The sequence below is a fragment of the Hippocampus comes genome, unplaced genomic scaffold (assembly GCF_001891065.2).
Source record: "Hippocampus comes isolate QL1 unplaced genomic scaffold, H_comes_QL1_v1.1 scaffold7, whole genome shotgun sequence".
NCBI lineage: Eukaryota > Metazoa > Chordata > Actinopteri > Syngnathiformes > Syngnathidae > Hippocampus > Hippocampus comes.
Window position 1 is genome coordinate 8,957,573 of NW_017842060.1, and position 22,436 is coordinate 8,980,008.

The 22,436-nt window shown below is 42.1% G+C and overlaps 1 protein-coding gene across 32 annotated transcripts in view; it reads right to left on the bottom strand.

The window, feature by feature from the left end:
* Nucleotides 1-1,563: 1,563 nt before the first annotated feature.
* LOC109511127 (receptor-type tyrosine-protein phosphatase delta-like) overlaps nt 1,564-22,436 on the bottom strand; it is a 166,964-nt gene continuing 146,091 nt past the window's right edge. For 16 of the 32 annotated variants that reach the window (XM_019861918.1, XM_019861908.1, XM_019861916.1 and 13 more), the window contains 11 exons: nt 20,951-21,126; nt 18,811-18,834; nt 17,195-17,314; nt 15,459-15,613; nt 12,510-12,795; nt 8,991-9,169; nt 8,792-8,918; nt 7,831-7,956; nt 7,609-7,763; nt 6,273-6,408; nt 1,564-6,127 (listed from right to left, as the gene is read on the bottom strand). In XM_019861918.1, the coding sequence (XP_019717477.1) occupies nt 6,059-6,127; nt 6,273-6,408; nt 7,609-7,763; nt 7,831-7,956; nt 8,792-8,918; nt 8,991-9,169; nt 12,510-12,795; nt 15,459-15,613; nt 17,195-17,314; nt 18,811-18,834; nt 20,951-21,126 (1,553 nt within the window). In that variant the 3' untranslated portion in view covers nt 1,564-6,058. The remainder of the gene's footprint in view (nt 6,128-6,272; nt 6,409-7,608; nt 7,764-7,830; nt 7,957-8,791; nt 8,919-8,990; nt 9,170-12,509; nt 12,796-15,458; nt 15,614-17,194; nt 17,315-18,810; nt 18,835-20,950; nt 21,127-22,436) is intronic. The other 16 variants (XM_019861931.1, XM_019861929.1, XM_019861940.1 and 13 more) reach the window with 1 other exon arrangement.

Here is a 22,436-nt window from a genome sequence, read left to right on the forward strand (position 1 = left end):
ATAACTCGTATCTTTCCCCATTGAATGGAAATGCATTCTAACCTCACAAAAAAAAAAAAAGTGCCATGTTTTATTTGAGCACGCCATAATACACTTTATAGAAACATACAGTAATGACTGAATCAAATATAATTGAAAAGAATTCAACAATTTTTGTCAAACCTCATCATGGGATTGGGCATTGTGCTCTTGCCCACCTTGCCCAACTGGGGGCAGTATAAAACGGGCAGACAGATTAGACTGTACATGGACACCTGTGCAGTCTCAGTTTTTCTCAGCTTTGTGCAGAGGATAAAGAACATATAACTGCGTGTACTGTTACACTGGCTGTCCAAGGGTGTAATTGCTCCATAATGTGCTCAAATATCAGTTCCTTTAAGGATTAGGGCTACAATATATACGTTTCCCATTGTGTGTTAGCATTAGCATTAAGCTAGCAGACTAAAGGCATTGCGCTAGCAATCCAAACGCTCTGCGGTTGTTGAAGTTTTCACTATTTGCCAAAGCGTTGCTCAGGTACAGTACAAAAACAATTATACTAAGTCTTTGGATTTAAGTAAAATGTTCTTTACTCAGTATTTGTACTTTGTTACCCTTTCATCGACTGGTGTCTAGAGTGCCTTTTGCCTGGAGTCACGCCTTTTACGGTTTCTCTTCCCGGTTTCTCATGTGAGGGCAGGTGAGGTTGTCAGCATGAGATCAAGTGGTAAACTGCTATCTTCGCCTTTGGGTTCTTGTCACATCAATACCCCATTGGCCTTCATTTCCGCTGACGCTGCAATAATTTGCATGTCATCCTGATGTTTCATTTTACTCCGTGAATCCTTCTGATACATGATCTTATTCCCTTGAGGGGAATATGACTTTCTCCCACTCGAAGGAAACAATCAAGCGTTTTACAGAAGATAGCATCAGAGTAATTGTTGGCCTACTTGGGTTTGACATTCCTAATCTCTGAGCAGTTCTCTCCTTGGGAAAAAAAAAAGCCAAATCCTATGAAAGGTGCAAGTGAAGATCCTCATGCAGATGTTTTCAATTCACCAACTTTCACATCAACCAGATGTCCAATGGAGCACATGTGGTTTTAGGATTGGATGTGGTTTAATCCTGAATGCATGAATGTATTTGTGTTCAGTCATCATTTTTCTGCAGGTTGTTCTACGTTCATGGCCTCTTCTTGGAACTCTTATCATATCCTTGCCTTGTTTGACCCCAGACTTTATAGCAAAATTAACACAAGTTGGGTTATTAGGACAAGGGGGCAAATGCATGACCCCTGTAAATGTGCAAAAATGGACCAAAATTGTACATTCACATACTCATAGCTCGCTTCCTGCACATTTTAGGGTATGGCTTACGAGAATTAATATAGATGCAATAACGTCAGGGTGACGTTCAAAGGAAAAACATAATTTCAAAAATTGTCGATAAATAATACATAATGTGTAATTTCCTTCTAAAATGTAACACATATTATTCAAGGCCTTGTTAAGCACACATACATACAAAATGTGGCCAACAAAATATACACTCATGGTACAGAGCCAGAACACAGGTTCGGTGTCTTTTATTTTACTTGAGTTTATTTGTAACAAATAAAACTTGTGTCAACAAAGAACAGAAATTCATACAGACCCATGTGTGGTATTTTTCCCCCCCATCCTCAGGTTTGCACACACTCCAAGAACCAATGTAAGAAAATAAAAAACACTTGTTGACCCGGAGCAGAAAATGAAAAACAGACAAACTAAAACTTTACATTTACAGACCAGTTTGACGGGACTGATCCAAGCAACACACCATTATTTTTTCGTTTTTATACAATTTATAAACTCCAGTTTTATCCAACTACATGATACATCGGGGCGGGGTTAAAATAGAACACTTTTAAAGGTGAAACTCATTTGTGGTGCAACAAAGCCACAAGGTGATGTATTGCACATATTTCTGTGCCATAAATGGTGATTTCTGGTGCAATCCTTTGTTATATCACTCAGTATAACTGATATAGTTCGCTATTAATCTTCAACTTAATCGTTTAAGAATTTCACTTAGTCTCTGTGTTCGGTGTTATTTACATATACACAACTACGTGAGCATTTCAGGGTCCATGTTGAGCTAGTTCAAGTAACACTCTTTTTTTTTTTTTTCTTTTTGTTTTGTTGGAGGGAGAAGGTTGGGGTGTGGGCGAACAGAGATAAGAGAATTTTGTGCATAGTACAAGAGAGAAAGTGCAAGTCTTCCCATTACTGGTGCGACCAACGGGGGGGGGTACCATGCATACAAAAACAACACCAGTGACACCAGAGCAGTGTCATGAAGAGAACAACATGGAGAAGAGGAGGGCAGGACAAGGAACACGATTGGCTGTGGGATTGACTTCGGTATGCACAAATGTCATCATTTTGCTTTTTTTTTTTTTCACCCTCTTTAATTTGACAATAAAAATGCCCCTGCTGCTTTGATTGCCTCATATAGTGGCCAGATGGTATTTATTCACTCCCCTGCAGGCGCACGGGGATTTTCAAATACTATTGTATATCATTTCACATTTTTTTCCCATGGATAATGAGAGTTAATTATGTCCTTACTCTAAAGGGATGCCTTGAGATACAAGTGACCTGACTAATGAGGTTGTTGACATTTAATTTTTTTTTGCTTTTTTGCTTTAACTTGCGAGCGCAACTTGAGACGAGTGCTGCGTGGTGGCAGTGTCGTCAACTTTGCTCACAGCACCATAAGCAGCAGTTTGGCAAATCATCCAAAAAGAGGCTTCATGCTGGTTTATGCCCCTCCCACTCAAAGTTGAGTGTCAAACTAAACATTAAACAAAGGAAGTGACACTTCTTACACCCAAATAACTTTGTCGTAGGAATGCTCCCGCCAGCTTAATGCTAACGCGTAGCGGAAAACGCATGCTAATGGTTAGCCATGAGCGTTGCGGTTTTTGAACCCCTCAAGCAATGGTGGCGTAACACAGGTAGACAGATAATATAACACACTCAGAACACATTCTTTATCCTCTACAAAAAATGATCTTACTGAGTCATTTACAGTAGTGATAGAATGATTATTCTTAATTTGTGACTGCATGAATGTATTATGCCCCGCCTGGTGGCCAAGAGGGGGACAACAGAAGGAGCAGCACAATAAACGGAATTGCAGTATTAAATCATGATGCACAAACCATTTATTTCTCAACATTCAATTTAATTATGTTGATACTCTGTTTTTATGAAGTACAGTAGTGTAGTTCTTTATTAAAAACAAACATTTGTGTGTGGGTTTTTTTTTTGGGTAGCAGGGGCTGCTGGAATAGATTAATGGCATTTCCATTCATTGAAATGGCTCAATTTCGTTAGTTGTGAGGTCACGGAACAAAATTAAAATCTCAAGGCACCACTCCATTTCGGTGTTATTGGTCTTTACCACGGATGGAATAAATCCAGGAAAACCAGAAAGAAAAATCAGGTGAATGCGAAAGAGTCTATCTGAGATGTAACGCAGCCTGCAGTTAATGAGAGCGGAGGCCACTATTTGAGGAAATACGGTCAAAGAAAGTCTGCCTTTGCATCACCGCAGACATTTTCTTGAATTGAAATCCTCATCTCATTCCTAGCTCATACTTTTGAAATAAACATTTGCTGTACTGCAGTTGTGCTCATTTGTTCTCCTTCCGAGCGATATGACTGCATTCCTTTGAAAGGGATCTCTGTCATGAGCTAGCCTACTGTAGAAAAACAACAATACGCCAGCAATTTTCAGATAGTGGAACATAAAATTATACATATTCTCTCTTTCTCACACACACACACACACACACACACACACACACACACACACACACACACACACACACACACACACACACACGACACACAAACATATATACGTGTGAATACATAAAATACACAAGAACCCTTAAACGTAACTTTATCAAAATAGGCGTGTAATATAAGGCACTAGAAATCTAAACTTAAACTATTCATTGGGAGTTGCAATCATTCGTTAGTTTCCCGGTTACTGTGACGACAACCTTGTCTACTTGGGGGTGGCTGTGTGATACGAGGAATCAAATGCTTAACGTCCTCATATCTGGGACATGATGCACCATCGTTAGTAGGATATCTTCATCATCATGAACATCATCATCATCACCATCACAGCATGTGACTGCAGTAAATAAGTGGACATAAAAATATATATAATACATCTACTTATTGCACACTGAATCAGACAGTCACACGAGTCAGTGGTGAGCATTCCGGTGAGAACGTCGTCTCGACACATTTCCACAATTAGTGTTCTAAAATCTAGATGAACTTTTACATAATTTTTCATACCCTCCCCCCTCCCATCCCAAAACAAAAACCACAAACTGTGCACACTATTTGTGATTCCACTCTTTTGCGCTCAATCTCGTGATTTATACGCAGAATGGAGACTTTTCATTGGGGGAGCACACTTGGTCGTGATGCTTTGGTCCCTCAATCAAACCTGAACCAAACCACCCATTTTCTATTGCATTCGGGTTGCGGATGATCTGGAACCTATCCCGGTTGACTTTGGGTGAGATGTGAGTTACACCCTGGGCATAATTTCTAATAACCTTCAACCCTAAATATAAGATGAACTCCTACGGAACCCCAAAATGAAACCATAGGCCTTGCCCGTGCACGAGGGGTCACCGACCTTTTGAAGAGTGAGTGTTCCTTCCTGTGTACTGGTTGTGCAAATGGGTGCCCAATTAATACATGTCTGAATAACATTTTCTCAAATGCCCTTTAATAATATTAGCGCGTGTCATTATTAATACTTAATGATGTCTCACAAATCTGTCAGAGTTTGTAAATCATGATTTCAACACAATTCCGACAAAATCCTAATGTCTGAGCACTAGTGAGCTATTTTTAGAAGTGCCCATGTAGGTGACCCCTGCACTACATCTTATTCCTGACAATACTGTGAATAAGAAAGAACATCATCGAGAGCCCCAATCCTGAACCTAAATGGATGGTTTAATCCTGAAATGTAACCCTGACCCGTACCCTAAAGTTAAAACCATCAAGCAACAGGCAGGCAGAGACTTCATTGATTTGCTCATGCAAATAAAAGTGATTATAGAACAGTTAATGGTGGACTATTTTGAAACTACAAAGCTCCATGACTTCTGATTGTATTTCTTTGAATAAACATATTTCATAACGTAAAAAAAATGCACAAGAAACAGAAAGTTTAAAAAAAAACCAATGAGTGACTTTAGCTGAGCCCCCCTTTTTTTTTTTTTTTTTTTCAAATGAGTCACAAGCTATTTTATTTCTGGTGGCGGTTGGTGCTTTTTAAACTTCTCACAATTTCCATGTCTCAAACTGTGAAGTATTATGTATGAACTGGTGCTTTTTTTTTTTTTTTAATTACTGTGAGATTGAAATGTCTTTGACATTTATAGGAAACAAGAGTCTGTTTCTCTAAAAACAACAAAAATGTGGGGGTAAACACTTCCTGGTGTCTATTGCGGGTCCGTGTATCCTTAATACTATGCGCTCGGTGAGTTTCCACTCTCCTGACAGCAATTCTCTGGTGCTCCAAAGTTTCACTTTGCGTCCGTCCACGAGACGTCCATATGATGGATGCCTTCGAGTTCATCTAAAGATAGAAAAATCAAACGTCCTGTGACACTCTATCAATCAAGGTTGGTGATGCTACACTGGTGGTGGATGAGGTGAACAGTTCCACACCCGAACAATGTAAAGCAACCTGGGTGCTCGGAAAATAGCACTGACTGAAAACGAAACGGACAACGTAGATTCTGATCAAGCATTGGAGCAAGTTGCTTCTTCAGACAGACCAATGGGCGTGTTTGGGTCAAAGGGCGGGTGGAGACCCCTTGTCAAGCAGGTTGCTATGGCTCAGTTAGAGGTGCTCTTTGTGGGTACGCAGGACTCCCCCTTCCCTCCATTTCACTCTGCATGTTGGTGGCGCTCTCATCACGGACACGTCGCCGCCTAACGCGTTCATCCACAGGCAAGTGGATTAGGTGGGACGTGCCGTGACACATTTATGTTGCATAGTGATCAAAGCTTCCAAGATACTCCAGACTGGCGCGGTAGCAGAATTGGTACTGGTCCTGGAGGAGGAACAACGCACTGGTGAGAATTACGAAAAAGGCAGCGAGAGAGAGAGAGAGAGAGAGAGAGAGAGAGAGAGAGAGAGAGAGAGAGAGAGAGAGAAAGAGAGAGAGAGAGAAAAAGCGACGTGGATGAGGGGCTGACCTCTGTTTGAACGGTGGCAGGTCGCTGCGTGCGCAGCATCTTGACCGTCTGGAAGATGTCCACCACGCCCTCGTACCGCATCCTCTCCAGTACGATGCTCAGCGTGATGAACACGCCCGTCCGGCCCACTCCAGCACTGGTGGGAGACACGTTTGCAGTTCAGTAATGTGCCAGTGTGAGGTGGGGAAAAGGCAAGAACATTTTCAGGACTTCTGGAAGATTTCCATGTGGAAAGCAAGGCAAGGGAGTTCTATAGAAATAGAACATTTCATACACAAGACAACTCAATGTGCTTCACACAAACAAAAGCATTTACAAACAGCGAACAAAGGTTTGAGAAAAAAGCTGAGTTTTTAACCTGCACTTAAAAGCATTTACATTGGAGGCTGACTACACTTCTCTTGGCATCTTTTTGCACTTGCGTGCAACATAACAGCTAAATTCTTCGTCACTCTGTTGGTTTGAAACCCGGGCTCCACTTTATTGATCCAAGTCTGCAGACCTCAGAGCCCGACTGGATTTATATTCAATTAACATTTCTTGAATGTGTTCGGGGCCCAAATCATTCAATGTTTTACATAGACCGGGTGCAGAATTTTAAAATACAAATACTGTCATCAATTTCTTTGTTCTCCTCAGTACATGAGCTGCGGCTGTTTGATGTTTTTATCAGTACCATACAGTAAATTAACTGGAATTATTTGAAAATTGGGGATAGTTGATAGAAACTGCAACGTGTAGCTGAGACAGTTTGTGTCTATTTTTTTAAATGCTAATGAGATTTAACCAGATTTTTTTTGGTGGTGCATTTTGGTTATTTTACAGAAACTGTAGCATGTACGATCATATTAGTATATGCTTGCTTGAGTAGGAGTTCATAACATCGTGGAAAATCCTGGAAAAAAAAAGTCCACCATAAATTCAGGAAATGTGATATTTTTCCTCCTTTTGAGGTTTAATTGAAATTTCAAAGTTATATATTTTTTAAAGTTAATAATTGTTCACCAGAATTTGGAATTTTTAGACAATTTACATGAAATGTATGAAGGCAATGTTCTAAGCTAAAAAAAAAAAACGACATTTCTCACGCATGTGTATGTGAATATTGTCGTGGACAACCTACTAAATAGAAGAAATGTAATTCAGATGCATTTGCAATATTGTCTCAAATGTATCAACATGATACTGCTACAGTAAAATTGATAAATTATGCATTTGCACATTTTCCACGTATTCACAATAACCCCCCAAATGGATTGGAAATAGAATTTCCTGGGAATATGCTTGCATGAATACCAATGAGACTTTTTTTTTTGTTTTGCTTTGTTTTTTTTACCTGCAGTGCACAGTAATTGGTCCATCCTGGCCAAACTGTTCTTTAGTTTTATGCACTTGTCCAATGAAATCAATGAATCCTTCCCCTGACTTTGGCACTCCTTGTTCTGGCCAATCGGTGAACTGGAATTGACGAACCGTCCTTGATTGGCCATCCTGGAAGAAAGAAAGCGCATTGCTTATTCCTCTCGGACCTTGAAACGCTTGATTGTTCACGGCTTACTCTGGCGTCTGTAACTTTGAATTCCCGGAGGATGTATTGAGGCATGTTGTACTCGGCCATGGGATCCACCACAAAGTATTGGTACCGAGCTGAGCGCTCTGCGGGCCAATACTGGTGACATTTCTCCTGCATGAACACAACACACAAAAACGCTAAATCACTCGTGCTAGACTTCGCATCACTCTGGAGGGATCTACTTTTTTCCTTGTCGTGGTACTTTTTGTCAATATTCCTACAGTACAGGATGTTACTTTACGTTCACACTGCTACTGTTTGCTGGCCAGTTCCAGTTCCAGCGGGTATTAAACTTGATTATAAGAGCCAATAGTGGGTTGGACCCACTTTTGTCAGCATCGCAAACAAAATGTATGCTAAGAGTCGTGTCCTCTCAACACACATCGTTTCCTCTCATTATTGAGTCAAAGGAAAAATGTGGAGACAATGAAATCAAAGCAACTCACTTGAAACGGGCAATTAAAGATGATCTGAGGCATATTCCTTTGTGAGTTCATCTTAACCCAATTAAACAACCAAAAACAACAGCTGATGTCTTGCATGTCCAATTTAAAAAAAAAAAGAAGAAAAAAAAATAAAAATAGAGGCTAAACTATTATAGGAATATTAGATTGTGTATTATTCTAAACCTTACAGATTTCAAAATCAATGACAATTTGTGGACTAACATTAGAGTTTGAGGGAAATTGGCGGAAAGGAAAACAAGGAAACAACCTGCTATTAGGTCACTTTAAGATACACAATCGTGGTGGGCAAACCTTTGCGCTCAAAGGCCACATTTGAATTTGAAACCGTGAGCCAGTTCTTTCATAGATGAGGTAAAAAAAAAAAAAAAGGCCATATGCCCACACCACAAAAAAAACAAAACGGTCATGTTTATTGAGCCATTAACTTGGACAAAGTGGACCCTTTTAAAAAAAAACAAAAATCGTCGCAATGACCTTACCCGTCCCATCTCCCTCAATTTGGTGAGCATCACAACAATGGTGGAGTTGTGTTCCCACAGCATCCTCCAGTAGTCCTCCGTGGTCTCCGCCAACGGGCCTTGTGTCGCTATGTAGGCCTTCTGTTGCCTAGAAGCACACAAACGAGGACCACCGTTCAGGCACCCATGAACAAGCGCGTGCCTTAAACGTGCGACTGACCTGTAGCCATCGATGAAGCTGGCGTTGATGTAATCCGACCCCTCCACTCCTCTGATTGGCTGCAAGGGGACTCGCGTGGTCTCGTAGGGCATGATGTTGACGAGCCTGTTCTTAAACTTGTTGCATGGCAGGTTGGCACTGACGAAGCGTGACGTGTGGGCCTTGGCACTGGCCAGACGCTGGGACACAAACGACGGCGGCATATTCATGGATTAAAAAAAAAAAAAAGATCCACAGAAACACAACAATGAAAAAAAAACATTTTAAACATTCTACCACTACTTGTACATGAAAACATCAATCAGTTGTACTGCTACAGTATATTGACTGATGCCCGTTTGGTCCAATGATGCAGCACCAGTGACTGAAAAAGCAATCCACAATACAGACAACACATAGAGGAAGGTGGGATGACACAGAAACCAGTCACACTTACATAAATGCTGGCTTGACAGAGAAATCTATCCAATCTAAGTATTTTATAGGTTGCAAAAACTGGAATCGCATCATATGGTCACCACGAAGTTCAAACGCAATGTAGCTCGGGGTACTGAGGTTGTTACAAGGAAAATCTTATTAGTAAAGCCTGACATTACGGCGTACCAACAAAAAAAAGTCATCATTACTCCCAGGGCAGACAAAGCTGGATAAGAATGGCGGTAAAAGAATGGAAGACAGAAAAGCAGCCCAGACGGAGCCTCGCTGAAATGTCTTTTCATGCAACTTTTCTGGCGCAGTGCACGAGTGAAATGAGAGAAAAAAAAATCCTATTTACCGGCCGGCCTCGGGGTATACAGTCAGACAAGTGAATAAACAAGAGAATATTATGGGATGGGGGCATGGAAAGGCAATGGGAGGAGGCGCGTAAGAAAGACAAATGAGAGAAACAGCAAGAGAATCCAAATTTGCGGGCAGAAAACCACGAGGCCCCATGTTGTCTCACTGTACATGCGTGACCCTTAACTGATCCCGTAGCCCCAGAAAACACACACACACACATACACACACACACACACACACACACACACACACACACACACACACGCACACACAATTGTACTTTCTCACACTTGACCAATGCATGACGTCTGAAAACGAGAGAGAACAACAGAGAGCGGGCGGAGGGAAACCACAGACTCCAGGGGGAATGAAACAATACCCCTCGCTTGGTAACAATAGGGTCTCACAAAGTAAGCTTCCAATATTGGTGGCTACGGGAATGCTGTGGGAGAAACAGACGTACTTTATTTTCTTTAAGACGGAACAAAGCGGGAAAATCCCCCCACCGCTGAAAAAACCCCCCACAAATTTAGATGCCGTTTATTTTGGTTCTCGTTAGTCTGGTTTTGATCATCGACAATCAAGATGGTCTTATCAAGACAATCTGGGACAAACAGACCATTGTATCTCTTGAAAACATGTCATTATTTTCAGCTTGTCCGGATAAAATCATGCCCGGTTGGCAAACAGAAGGAAAAATAATCTTCATGTGAAGTGAGGCTGCAAAAGACGTCAGTGGAACCACGCTAAAGTTGAACCGTCGAGGGCTTTGGATAGAACTTGCGGAAAAAAAGACGCCCCTGAAGTCACACCAAACTGCCGTCATTTCTCAAGAATATCCACTCAACCAAAATCGAGGGGGTGCATTATACAAGAGTACACGCACAATTACAAAAATTACTCATTATATCAGTTCCTCGGGTTGTGAAAATAGGTGTTTTAACTCAATATGATACGGAATGTGTGTCGCTGGTGGTGTAGTGGTACACGCGCCGGACTTGCGTGCGCGGGGAGCCTGGGATCGGTTCCCACTCACCGACGGTGTGCATGTGGGTGTGAATGTGGGTGTGAATGGTCGTTTCTCTCTATATGTGCCCGGCGACTGACTGGAGACCAGTTCAGGGTGTAGTCTGCCTTCCGCCCGGAGTCAGCTGGGATAGGCTCCAGCAACTCCGTGCGACCCTATTTCGGATAAGCGGTATGGAAAAAGAAAGGATGGCTACGGAATGTATAATGTTCCAAATTTAAATTTAACAACATCATTTTCGCTGCTCACCAAGAATCATGACAGCCTCGTGAGCGGATTTGTGGGTCAGGTCGAGGGGCATAAAAACAAACGCGTGTCTTGTTTTGTATGAAAGTCGATGACAGAGACGGCGAGAAGTAAGGCTACCCCCCACCCCCCAAAAAATATATAATATTAATAATAATTCGTTCCAAGATTGGAAGTTACGGAAAATAATCAGACTTGCATTCAAAAGCAGTAAGACAACAGTCTCGCCATTTATCATTCGCAGTCTTTTTCAGTTCTAATACATCATTCTAATCCCTCTAAGCCCTAATCATTTTTTTAAAATTTTTTTTTTATTTTTTTTTTATGATTACAAATCGTTGAATTACTTCATTCAAGTTCCCTGACATCAGCAGTGAACTTTGTGGAACAGACTGTATTCTTTGAGATTCATGCGCTCCGTGTCAGATTTACAACTTCAGTGATGGAAAGTGGATTTCCATGTGTTGGTCCGTGGTGCCCAGTAACACTGAGATGGAATCTGATGAATGAAGAAACCCTGCCACATGTCTTCCATCAATACAAGACTGGAAAGACAGCTTGGAGGGCGCAGAGTTCATTGTTATTCTTCGGAGACTGCTACTGCCAGGACAGGAATTCTGGGGCATCAGCAGATGCGATCATTGAAACAGGCTTTATTTGAGTGCATGAAGATGTGACCTTTGACTAAGAACTTAACTTCTGGGACAACATTACCGCTTTTTTCATTGGCTATCCACACTTGCCTCCGAAAAAAAGTCAGTAAAACGCCCCCCCCCCCCCCCCCCCCCCCCCCCCCTTGAATCCAAAGGTGAAATCCCATAATCCTTTTCAATTTCGACCATCCGCCTGGACTACATGAAGACACTAAAAACGGCTTTGCTGGAACTAAAACAGCCTCTAACTGCCTCAGGAAAGATGTTGTCAGAGGCTGTCAAGGTCAGAAAATCCACCGTTTGTCCTTGCGATGTGGTCTCTGCACGCAGATTTTCCAATGATAAAGCCACAATATGAAGAGTGGCTAGTTTGGTGATTAACCATTCCAAGGACAAAAGGGCTTTTTCCTCTCATTAAAGTCATTTGACGTTCTTCATCATTTATTGGACGTTGCCATTTCTCAACTTGGAGATAATGCTCTTGGATCATTAAACTCCTGTCTGAGTGTGTCCTTTTTTAAAATTGTTGAAGAGCTTCTTGAATTACAAAACGATTAAAATACGCTCAACTTCAAATCATACGATTGCGCCACTGCGCTAACGGGGAGGCAGCAGAGTTGGATGAACGGTGCATGACTTCAAGATGGCGCCGCGAGAGTGCCTGCCTTTACAGCAGCTCCGATACTTTTTGTTCTTCTACTTTCTTCCTTTCATAACTTTGCTGCAGTAAATTGGGAATTTGTCCATTGTGAGACGAATAAAGGTTTTCTTCTTACTATTCTTGTGAATTTTACATTGTTGTCGGTGGCTCACCTTGAACTCCAGCTCCATGCCGGTGACGTTGTCGCCAGGTTCGATCTGTGTCAGCCTCTGGATGTATGAATACAGGTTCCTGGCGGGGACCTCCGTGTTGCCGCAGGTCACGGCCTCCAGCAGCGCGTCGTAGATGAAGATATACTGGTCCTCCGTCTGGACCATATAGTTCCTCTGGGAGCGCATTAGCGTGACGTGGCCGTAGATGTCCACGGCCTTCTCGTGCTTGATCCGTTCTGCCATGGCGTCGATCACGATGAAGCAACCTGTGCGGCCCACTCCGGCGCTGAATGGATAGATGGGGAAGTTCATTTTATGTATCTTTAAACTTTCGAAAATCCTGTACTTCTGCCTTTGAGTCCAGAAGTTCAGAGTTGGGATGTTGGCTGAGTCCATCCGGTTTGTTTTTTTGTGAGTTATGTTTGAGTGACTTTCCTCGCCAGTTTACTCGCATTTGAGCGGGGGGGGCTCAAGTTTATATGACTTGATTTCTGACTTGCTAGGCCCAAGCAATGCTTGAAATATTGTGGGCACTTGACTAGACTTGCTTGATTTTTGCCGCAGTAACTTGAAGCCTGCTTGAAACTTGAAGGTTAAGACTTGAAACTTTCATGTCAGGTTAAGTGAAAATTCTAAAGTGCCAATTGATGTGGATGTGAATGTGATTGATTGTCTAGATCAGTGGTTCTTAACCTGGGTTCCATCGAACCCCAGGGGTTCGGTGAGTCGGTCTCAGAGGTTTGACGGAGCCTCTGCCATGGAGGTGAAGACACACCTGACTCAACATTACAATTAGTTATGGCACACCCGCTTGGCCATCACTGGCTGCAGATGATCACTTTACATTGCTTGTCCAATCAGTGCTGCGGGAAATTTAGTTCGCTCAGTAGTCACCATGTGACTGTCGTGATCATACGTCATACAAAAAAAAAAAAAAATTATATATATACACACACACACACACACACACACACACACACTTCGGCTATGTAATTTTATTTCATTTTTTTCTGTTTTTAATGTGCTTTTTGAATGAATATGTAAAAAAAAAATCACATTTTTATTCTTCACTCATGAAGGGTTCGGTGAACGTGCATATGAACTGGTTGGATTCGGTACCTCTCACAAGGTTAAGAACCACTTGTCTAGATGAATGTGATTGATTGTCTAGATGCGATTGGCTGGCAACCGGTTTTGGGTGTGCCACAGCTTTTAGCCCAATGTCAGCTAGGACAGGCTCCGGCTCAAGGAAGACCCTAATGAGGATAAGTGCTGTCGAAAATGGACGAAATGAATAATTCCCTTCGGACACGCTTTGAAGTGTTTAAGACAGATGCCCCCCTGATTCATTCCCTCCAGTTTTGTCACTTTTTTTTTGCTGTCAGACTTTGCACAGTTGCTGAACATCCAATCCAAGGAGTGAGCTTTAAAATACATGCATCTCTTCTTTTACGCGCAGTACCGGGAACATAAATGAACCTGTCAAGTGTCATAACTTGTAGTTGTTCCGAAGTCGTTGCCTGCCCCTGACAAAATCTTTACACCGGGGTGTGTTAAGTCTGTAGAAGGAGAGCGATTCTAAACCTGCTCATAGTTAAAGAGGCCAGGCATAACTTTTGTTGTGAAATAGCACGGCTGTGTATAATCGTATACTGCATAGCAGAAATTCTTGGATGAATTGTCAAAACATGCAAAGTAGCAACATTGGTGTTGACAAAATTGACATCGGCGACGAGTCAGCACTAGCATAATATAATACGTACTCTTCTATCGACACAAAGTCCAAATATGAACTACTCTAAATTCCTACTCATTTCTGCTGTGCTGGTTCCAAATTGGTAAAACATCCTTAGCAAGCAGGTTCATATAAGTGACTGAAAACCCCTTTCAATGGCAGAATGAATATTGGGGCTGTGAGATTGACTGCGGTGGAATGAGATTTCGGCCCCATTGTTTGATTCCCAGGCTGCTTGATACATTAAGGCGCATTATGACAGAGGCTTGGCGCGATAATTAAATTTGCCTGTTAATCCTGTTAGATACTCCATCTGACTGTGAGCGAAGATTCGGAGGAGCCTCTCATCCGACAACCTTTTCACCCCTCCTCTCGCCCCGACCGCCCTCCACCTTCATTTTCCCTCTAAGTACCTTTCACACACTCCGCCATCAGCCTGCGTTTTCCCTCCACCTTTCTTCTTCTTTAATTCACCACTTCCATTCGCCGTGTCCACGGTTTGACCTCGCCTATTTCCCCTCGCTCCTTCCGCTACTCTCCTTCTGCTCATATCTCATCGTTTAACTCCCAGTCCCTCGATAACTCTTCCTCTCAATCATTGTCTCAAACCCCCTTTTTCCCCTTCTGCATCTCACCGCACTAATTCTTCCTCTCGGGAGCCTCTGGCCCATATTCCCTGAGCAAACCTTCTATCGTCTTTCCATCCGGGTTACTGCAAATAACAGCCTCCTTTCAACTCTCGGTAATGACAAGTCTTCCAAAAATTCTCCCTCTTCTTGATTTGACGGTATTTGAATATAAACTTATGAACCCATACCAGCTCGGGTGGTCAGCAGTAAAATGCTGCATATGCAAAATAAGGTCAGCAAAGAGGCAGTTTTGAGAAGAAGGAGGTTACTGAGGGAGGAACGCACAAGTTTTACACAACGGCAGGTCCAATTGTGGTTTTTGGTTCAGGAACCATTAGTGTTTACAGTTGGATTGGACTGGATTTATAAAATGAGGCTGTGGAGTGAAGAACCACCACAGCTACGGTTAATTCTACACACGGATTGCCAATTTAATGAGCCTCCTTTGTGTTCTGCGTGCACACAAATCCAGATGAATAATCCAACAACATTTTGGTGATAGCATTGCAAGAGTGTTCTTGAACTCTGACTGAACCTGCGAACGATGTACAAATAGAACGTAAAACAGGATGAAGTGTTACTCACCTGCAATGGACGATCATGGGCCCCGCATCTGCAGGGTTGCAGGCCTTCACCCTTCGCAGGAAGGCCAGGAACGGAGTAGGGTGCTCGGGTACGCCGTGGTCTGGCCAGGCGGTGAATTGGAAGTGACGAACCTCACGCTTCTCATTGGAGCCACTCTGGAAAACACAGGCAGCAAATAAGCATAAATATCTTGTACCAGGCTACATGGTGGGGGAATGGTTAGCACATTGCCTCAGGCTCTACTGTGTGCTCTGACTGTGGGTTTTTGCGCCAGGTACTATGGCTTCGGTGCGATTGAAAATGTAAATGGTTTTTTGTTTGTAAATAGTATGAAAAAACTCATTTCAATCTACAGCTATAATGTCGTTATTAGAAGTTAATCGTTTGATAACTCCTTCCACTCATGACGAAGCTAGCAACGAAGCGTATTACAGTATGCAACAGGGATTTAGCGTGAGAAGATGAAGATGTGTCTGTCCTCCCTGTTGGTCAAATGATGCACAGTGTCCAATGGTCGAGTGACCCATCTTTCAAAGTAGGTCAGGAGTCCCATGGTCTGCCGTTCCATTTTTAATTCACGTAGCAGCAAATAGAGCACTGGCTGATTCATACACACTTGATAGGGTGTGTATTAAGAGTAGCTGGAGGGCGTATGAGGTATTGATTCGACTACACTGATGTTGGTGGTGGTGTTCATGGTGATGAATTTAACGAGTGGCTTGGTTTGTTTGCGATGTGGACAACATTAAACATTCGGTACAACTCATGAGCCAATGTAGAGCCATAGGCCAAGATAAAAGTGGAATAAAAAAAATCTTTATACGAACGCTAAGGATGCTTAGTTTTGATTGTCATTGACAATGTGACCAAACACCCTGCAGCTGCATCTCTCCAATGTCTGATGAACGGAAAGAATGAAATCAAATAGCCGTTTCGTATTTCGCTATAGGAGAGGGGCAACTTAATTACATTTTTGATCCACGTGTTATACTAGATCATATTATCATGCACAAGTTTTCCAGAGAGTGTATATTCAGGAAAACCATGCCAATTTGCAGTCCACCATACACAAATTCCCCTGTTCACTTTTTTTTTCACCAGCGGAACACCTACTCAGCCATTCACAGTTTTTTATCGCCTAAAAATACCACAAGAGGGAGCTAAAACCCGGGATAGTAGGAAAGTAGTTAATTGGTGTCAGGCAAGTATTGAACCTCAACATCTCAATTTAGAAAGATCTTTTGGAAGTCAGGGAGAAGCTAAGTTTAGCCTGGGTTGTTAATGGGAGTTATGAATAGTCTTTTACACATGTGCATATGCACACGCAGTTCCGTTTTCATCATCGTCATACTAATTTTTTTTTAGATCACAGTCTGTGGTAAATGTATCGTTTCAACTATTAATATAGGCAATTACAAACACTTTCTATGTTTTATTTTTGCTATTTGTGGCAGGGCTCCGTCTCAATCCCCCTTAAAAAGCATTAACTGAATTCATTTACCGTGTTGATCATTAAGATCGTTTCAAAAACTGAAAAAGCCACAGTTACCTTATTCTCTGACAGAATTAGACATAAAAAGGTCCTCAGGTCGGGCGAGCGAAGTAATGAACAACACACGCATGTAGCTACTGTCACGTGGCAGCAAGCACGCATCAATACACAAGGAGCATAAATATTTGAAGGGATCAATACGCACTGTAAACCGCGTCGCGGTTGACTGCACATGTCACGTTACCTTGTAAAGCGCAAATGTCCTGACAGAGTAGGTGGCCAGCTCCACTGTGTCCAGGAGAGTGACCTGGATGAGGCCGTAGGTCTCTGTGCCTCGTGTTGGCCAGTACTGGTCGCACTTCACCTAAAAACCAAAAACAGTGAATATTGTGAGACATCAAGCGCTTGAGAAAGAAGTGCATGAGCACAGTGTGTACAAAAAAACAAAAACAATAAATAAATGAAAAGGGTTGGAAGATTAACACAGCTCAGTGAGACTTTGCAAAATTCAAACAGAAGTTTTGGACTAAAACTGTGCTTATTGAGGCAACCCAATGTGTGAAAGAGGTTTTCCGTGCGTGTGAGGAGTGATAGCTTTGTAGAATGTGTGTGATCCTGCGCTAGTAGTGTCTGATACCCTCAAACTGTGCGCTGGGAAGCTTCCATATGTCTGGCAAACGCTCACAGGGTTCCACCACAGAGCTGGAAAAGTTGAGTGAGTATCACTTGACTCGATGTGGCCCTAACGCTCCAACCTCACAAATCCCTGAAAGACGACATGGCATGCCTCGCCACCCAAAACACCTTGAAATTCCCCGCATCACACGACCGTACTTGTAGTTCTTCGGCTCAGCCTCGGAGACCACAAGAGAGGGAAGCATCCCAGCGGAGCGGGAGGGGCATACGAGAGCCTTGGCAGAATCAGGCCAAAGCAAACGCTGCTCGCTGATCCCTCTGGTCCTCACATCAGAGACGGAACGGAGCTCGGCTCGGCTCAGCTCACTCTGCATTCCGCTGCTCCAGACTGAGGATTAAGCCTTTTGGCCTGGGACATTCGGGCTGTAATTACAGCTTTAACCGCCGTGTTCCCACCAGACCTTCAGACACTATCAGGACAAGAACGGTCTTCCATAGTGTGTGGGGGGTGGTTGAAAACCACACTTAAGTATGCCAACATATATGCAGACAGCACATACTGTGTTGTGCAGGCCACCAGCAGAACTGTGCTGTTGTGTGGTTCGTTCAAAGCACAATTCTACTGTTCCCATCTGTGATCATCATTGTTGGTCAGACATAATAGCATAATGTAGATAGATGGATGTTAAAGGCGATTAAAGCATTCCCCCCCAGCAAGAACTGAAGAACGGCAGGTTTATAGTAAACACCGGAAACACGAAGGAGCCAAGCAAATAATCAGAAGACGCAAATTCATCATCTTTATGAGGCAGTGGATGCTCTTTACAGTAAATATGTCACAGGGTTCATTCTTCACCCATGCTATAAATTTGTCCTTTAAAGGCCTGGTGGTATGAAATGTAATGCTATGCACTTCACTGAACCACAGCTAGACAGGAAGCACATTTGTAGGTGTGATCATGCAAGTGTAGACACTAATGTGCACTGTTTCTGAACTTCAGTGGAAACAAGAAACCCAAGTCAGTCCTCGTTGACTGCGGGTGCCTCGTGGTGCTTTGAAAATAGTTCAACTCATCGCATTTGGCTATTGCACAGAGGGGGAAACGGTAAAAAAGAGGCACTGAAAAGAGAGGGGGTTGGGGTGGGGGGGGGTAAGGAGAAAAGCATGTGAGGAGAGGGTGCATTTGAAAAGGGATTAGCAAAGGAGAGAAAGCGAGATCTTGCCTTAGAGAAGAAATAAGAGGGCATCTGAGGGTCAAAGAGACACAACAGAGACAGTTGGAGAAGGTTGGAAAGGAAACAGCTTGGACACAATGCACAGGTTAATCATAGGAAAAGAAGCACAGATGACAGGAGAGGATCATTTGCTGCAAAACACATATGAGCATGATTTATTATTTCTTTCTTTTTTTTTTTATTTTTTTACCCCGAGCCAGTCTTGTTCATTTTTATGCTTACGCAACACCCAAAATGAACAAAAACAATGCCTTGAAGCTGAATATTTTCTAATTCATTACCCAATTTGACATGCCTGTAAACCCCGCTCCATTACTATTAGACTCTCATTCTATGTCATTCTTGAGTAAGTAACAGCATCACAAAGCGTCCCGCTACTTTTCCTTAATGGAATTTCCTTTCTACTCACAATAAAATATTCTGGCTCTTCGATCTGGTTTTAACAATCCCCAGGATCCTAACTCTCTAACCCCCCACCCCCCCTCGGTCCTCATTATGTCCCTATAAGATTACGTATATGTGGGATTGTTGCCATGGCCATTCGTAAATTTGACTGGAGGATCTGGTTCTCATTTTCAACATATAAACTTTAAAATGTTCCATGATATTTCCTTGCAAATTGCCGCCTAACGAAGGAAATAAAACCCACAAACAACTTCTATCGCTGACGCAAGCAAATGGCTTGCCAACATAGCTAGACACAAGACATCACACAATGTCCAAGTTCATGTACAAAGTTGATATGTAAGAAAAATATTTGCCAATGTAGGGCCTGATCCCAAGGAAGTTTAATTTAGACAAATGTTCCATGAGTCATAGAAATGTGTGCGTGCGTGTGCGTGTGTGTGTTTGTGTATTAGGGGTGTTACAAAAACACGATTTAAATTGGAAAATCAGTTTGGATTTAAAAAGATGCGATTTGTCTTTTATTGGCGAGATACACCGTATGTCTTTGAAGAAAATGCTCCATGGAGAGTACTGACAAGTTTGTTTAGTGTGTGTGTGAATATATGAATATATATATATATATATATATATATATATATATATTATGACAAATGTCATACAAGGGACATATGATTTCCCTGTTGTCTTGCATAATGGATTTCAGCGGCAGATATTTCCAGACACACACACACACACACACACACACACACACAGGTATGTATATGTGAAATAAGAACCTACAGGAAACTCATTGCATCTTACCCTCTCTCACATGGAACTGAATCGTGATCCCACTGAATCGAAGCGAATAGTTCCGCTTTAACCCTTTCATGCACCCAATAACATGATAAGCTGTCCACTGTAGTGACCGCTGTCCCTGAAAGGGTTAAAATCGAACTGACCTTGAATTGTATCACACCCCATGTAGCGAGGTACGTCTTTTTTTTTTAGATTTGCACACCCCAAGTACATAAGATTTTTTGGGGGGAATGAATGTGTTTTTTTTTTTTTTTTTCCAAATCAATGATTTCTATGATTGGTTTTGTTCTGGAATGTTATCAATGTAATTCCATAATCCCTACAAAATAATAGATTTGGCTGGAATTTTGCAATATTTGAAATACTGTATTGTTTTTGGGTCAATGTGGAAATGTTTTGCAACTTTTATTCCGTACGATTATTTATACTTCAGATTTGAATTGAATTGAATACAACTTTATTTGCAGATGCCATGTTAGGTGTACGTTAACACATGTGGTATAAATGACCTGAAAGGTAATTATAGCTACCATCATGTTTATTTTTTTCCCCTGGGGGTAAACGTACATGATGCACCTGCGGTATGTCAGTATGCATGATGCATACTGACTTTGAGAGCCGATACTGCCATTGGAGCAAATAATGTAGTTCAATATCAAAATGATATTTCATATAATTCCCTGTTAAATCCTTGTTTGAAAATACTGATGACTGTATTAAGTTCCAAAGCTTTGTTACTGAAGCACAGAAACATTTATTTTGACCAATCACCTGTAAAGTTTTCCTCTGCTGGTAAAATATTATCCTTTACAATATGTCATAGTTTCCCCCTTGCGGTTAATATACTTCCTGCTTTTCAATTCCATCCAACCTGTTTGCCAGATCTGGTCTGTTTTTTGCGATTCCATCTGCCATGTCTTACCCTTGACTTCTCCTCCAGCTTGGTCATCATGATAATGTTGGCCGTGTGCTGCTCCCACACCATCCTCCAGAAGTCCCCAAAGGTCTCCGGAAGGGAACCCTGAGTGGCGATGTAGGCATTTTGACGCCGGTACCCATCGATATAGTTAGCGTTGATGTAGTCACTCCCCGGGACACCTGTACATGAAGAATATATGTTAGCAAGGGTGCATGAAGACATGTGACAAACATTTTCAAGCAATTCTCTGTCCAAATAATAAACCCCATTGCTATTCTGATTTCCCGTGAATCCATCTATATAGATTATTCCCAGTCAAAAAGAATGAAAGCAGCTTTATGTCCCAATAATGAAGGATGTGGATCAACTGAGGTTGTGGCAGGAAGATTAATGTTTTCACAGGGCACAGTCCTTTGGTGTGGGATTGTTCAGTCGTCTTGTTTTATAATACATGCTAAGACGATCATGCGTCTAATCTGAGTATACTCTGATGTGTGGCTTTGAATGGCAATAGGACTGTAAGGCCGCTGGTGTGTAAGACGAGGCTGACACTGCTTGTGTCCTGGAAAGGGTTGTGTGTGTGTGTGTGTGTGTGTGTGTGTGTGTGTGTGTGTGTGTGTGTGTGTCGTGAGAGGCCATCTGTGTGTGTTTGATTTCGGATCAGTCCTGCTCATCTGGGGCCTAATACCATAATCCCCAAAATCACTGAGTCATAGCTCAAACAAACAAGCATACACAAGAGATACACACTTGAAAACACGCACACAAACGCAGTTAGCCGTGACCTGATTATGCCAAAGTGGGGCACACAAACTCCTTTTTTGCATCTTTTGATGGCAATTTACATTAACATTGACAGAATGCAGACAGGAGATAGATGAATGAAAATAAAGTCTGCACAATTTTTAATTTCTCTGTTGGCTGAATGAACAGCATTCCTCCAAAACATTTTACTGTTTACAATAGTATTTTATTGTAATTGTAACAGTTTTTCCACACAATAATTTAATTCCAAATTGTTGGGGTCCCTTTCATTGACCCTAAATTATTTGACAACGGTAGTGGGGATCTTGAGAGGGAAAAAAGTCTTGTAGTTATTTCACATGCAGAATTACCAATTAGACCCACATGACATTTGAGGCATAATGGCAGCAGATTGAGCAGTATTTGCTTCTTTTGAAACGGGGAGATCATAGCAGACAGCAGAAGTGATACTCAATGTTTAGCAAAAGACTTTAAAAGGCAGCTTAGCTAAAAGCTTTGATATGCTACAACTTTAGTGCTCGGGATGACAGCAGACGCATTGTGCAGCACGCACACACATACGCACTTGCGCACACGCACGCACACACACACACACACACACACGCACACGTACTCTTGCATGCACAGACAAACACGTACACATATTGACACAAACTTCTATGAGAGTCGCTTGGCTGCTGAAGAAGCTTCTCAGGAAGTGTGTGTGTGTGTGTGTGTGTGTGTG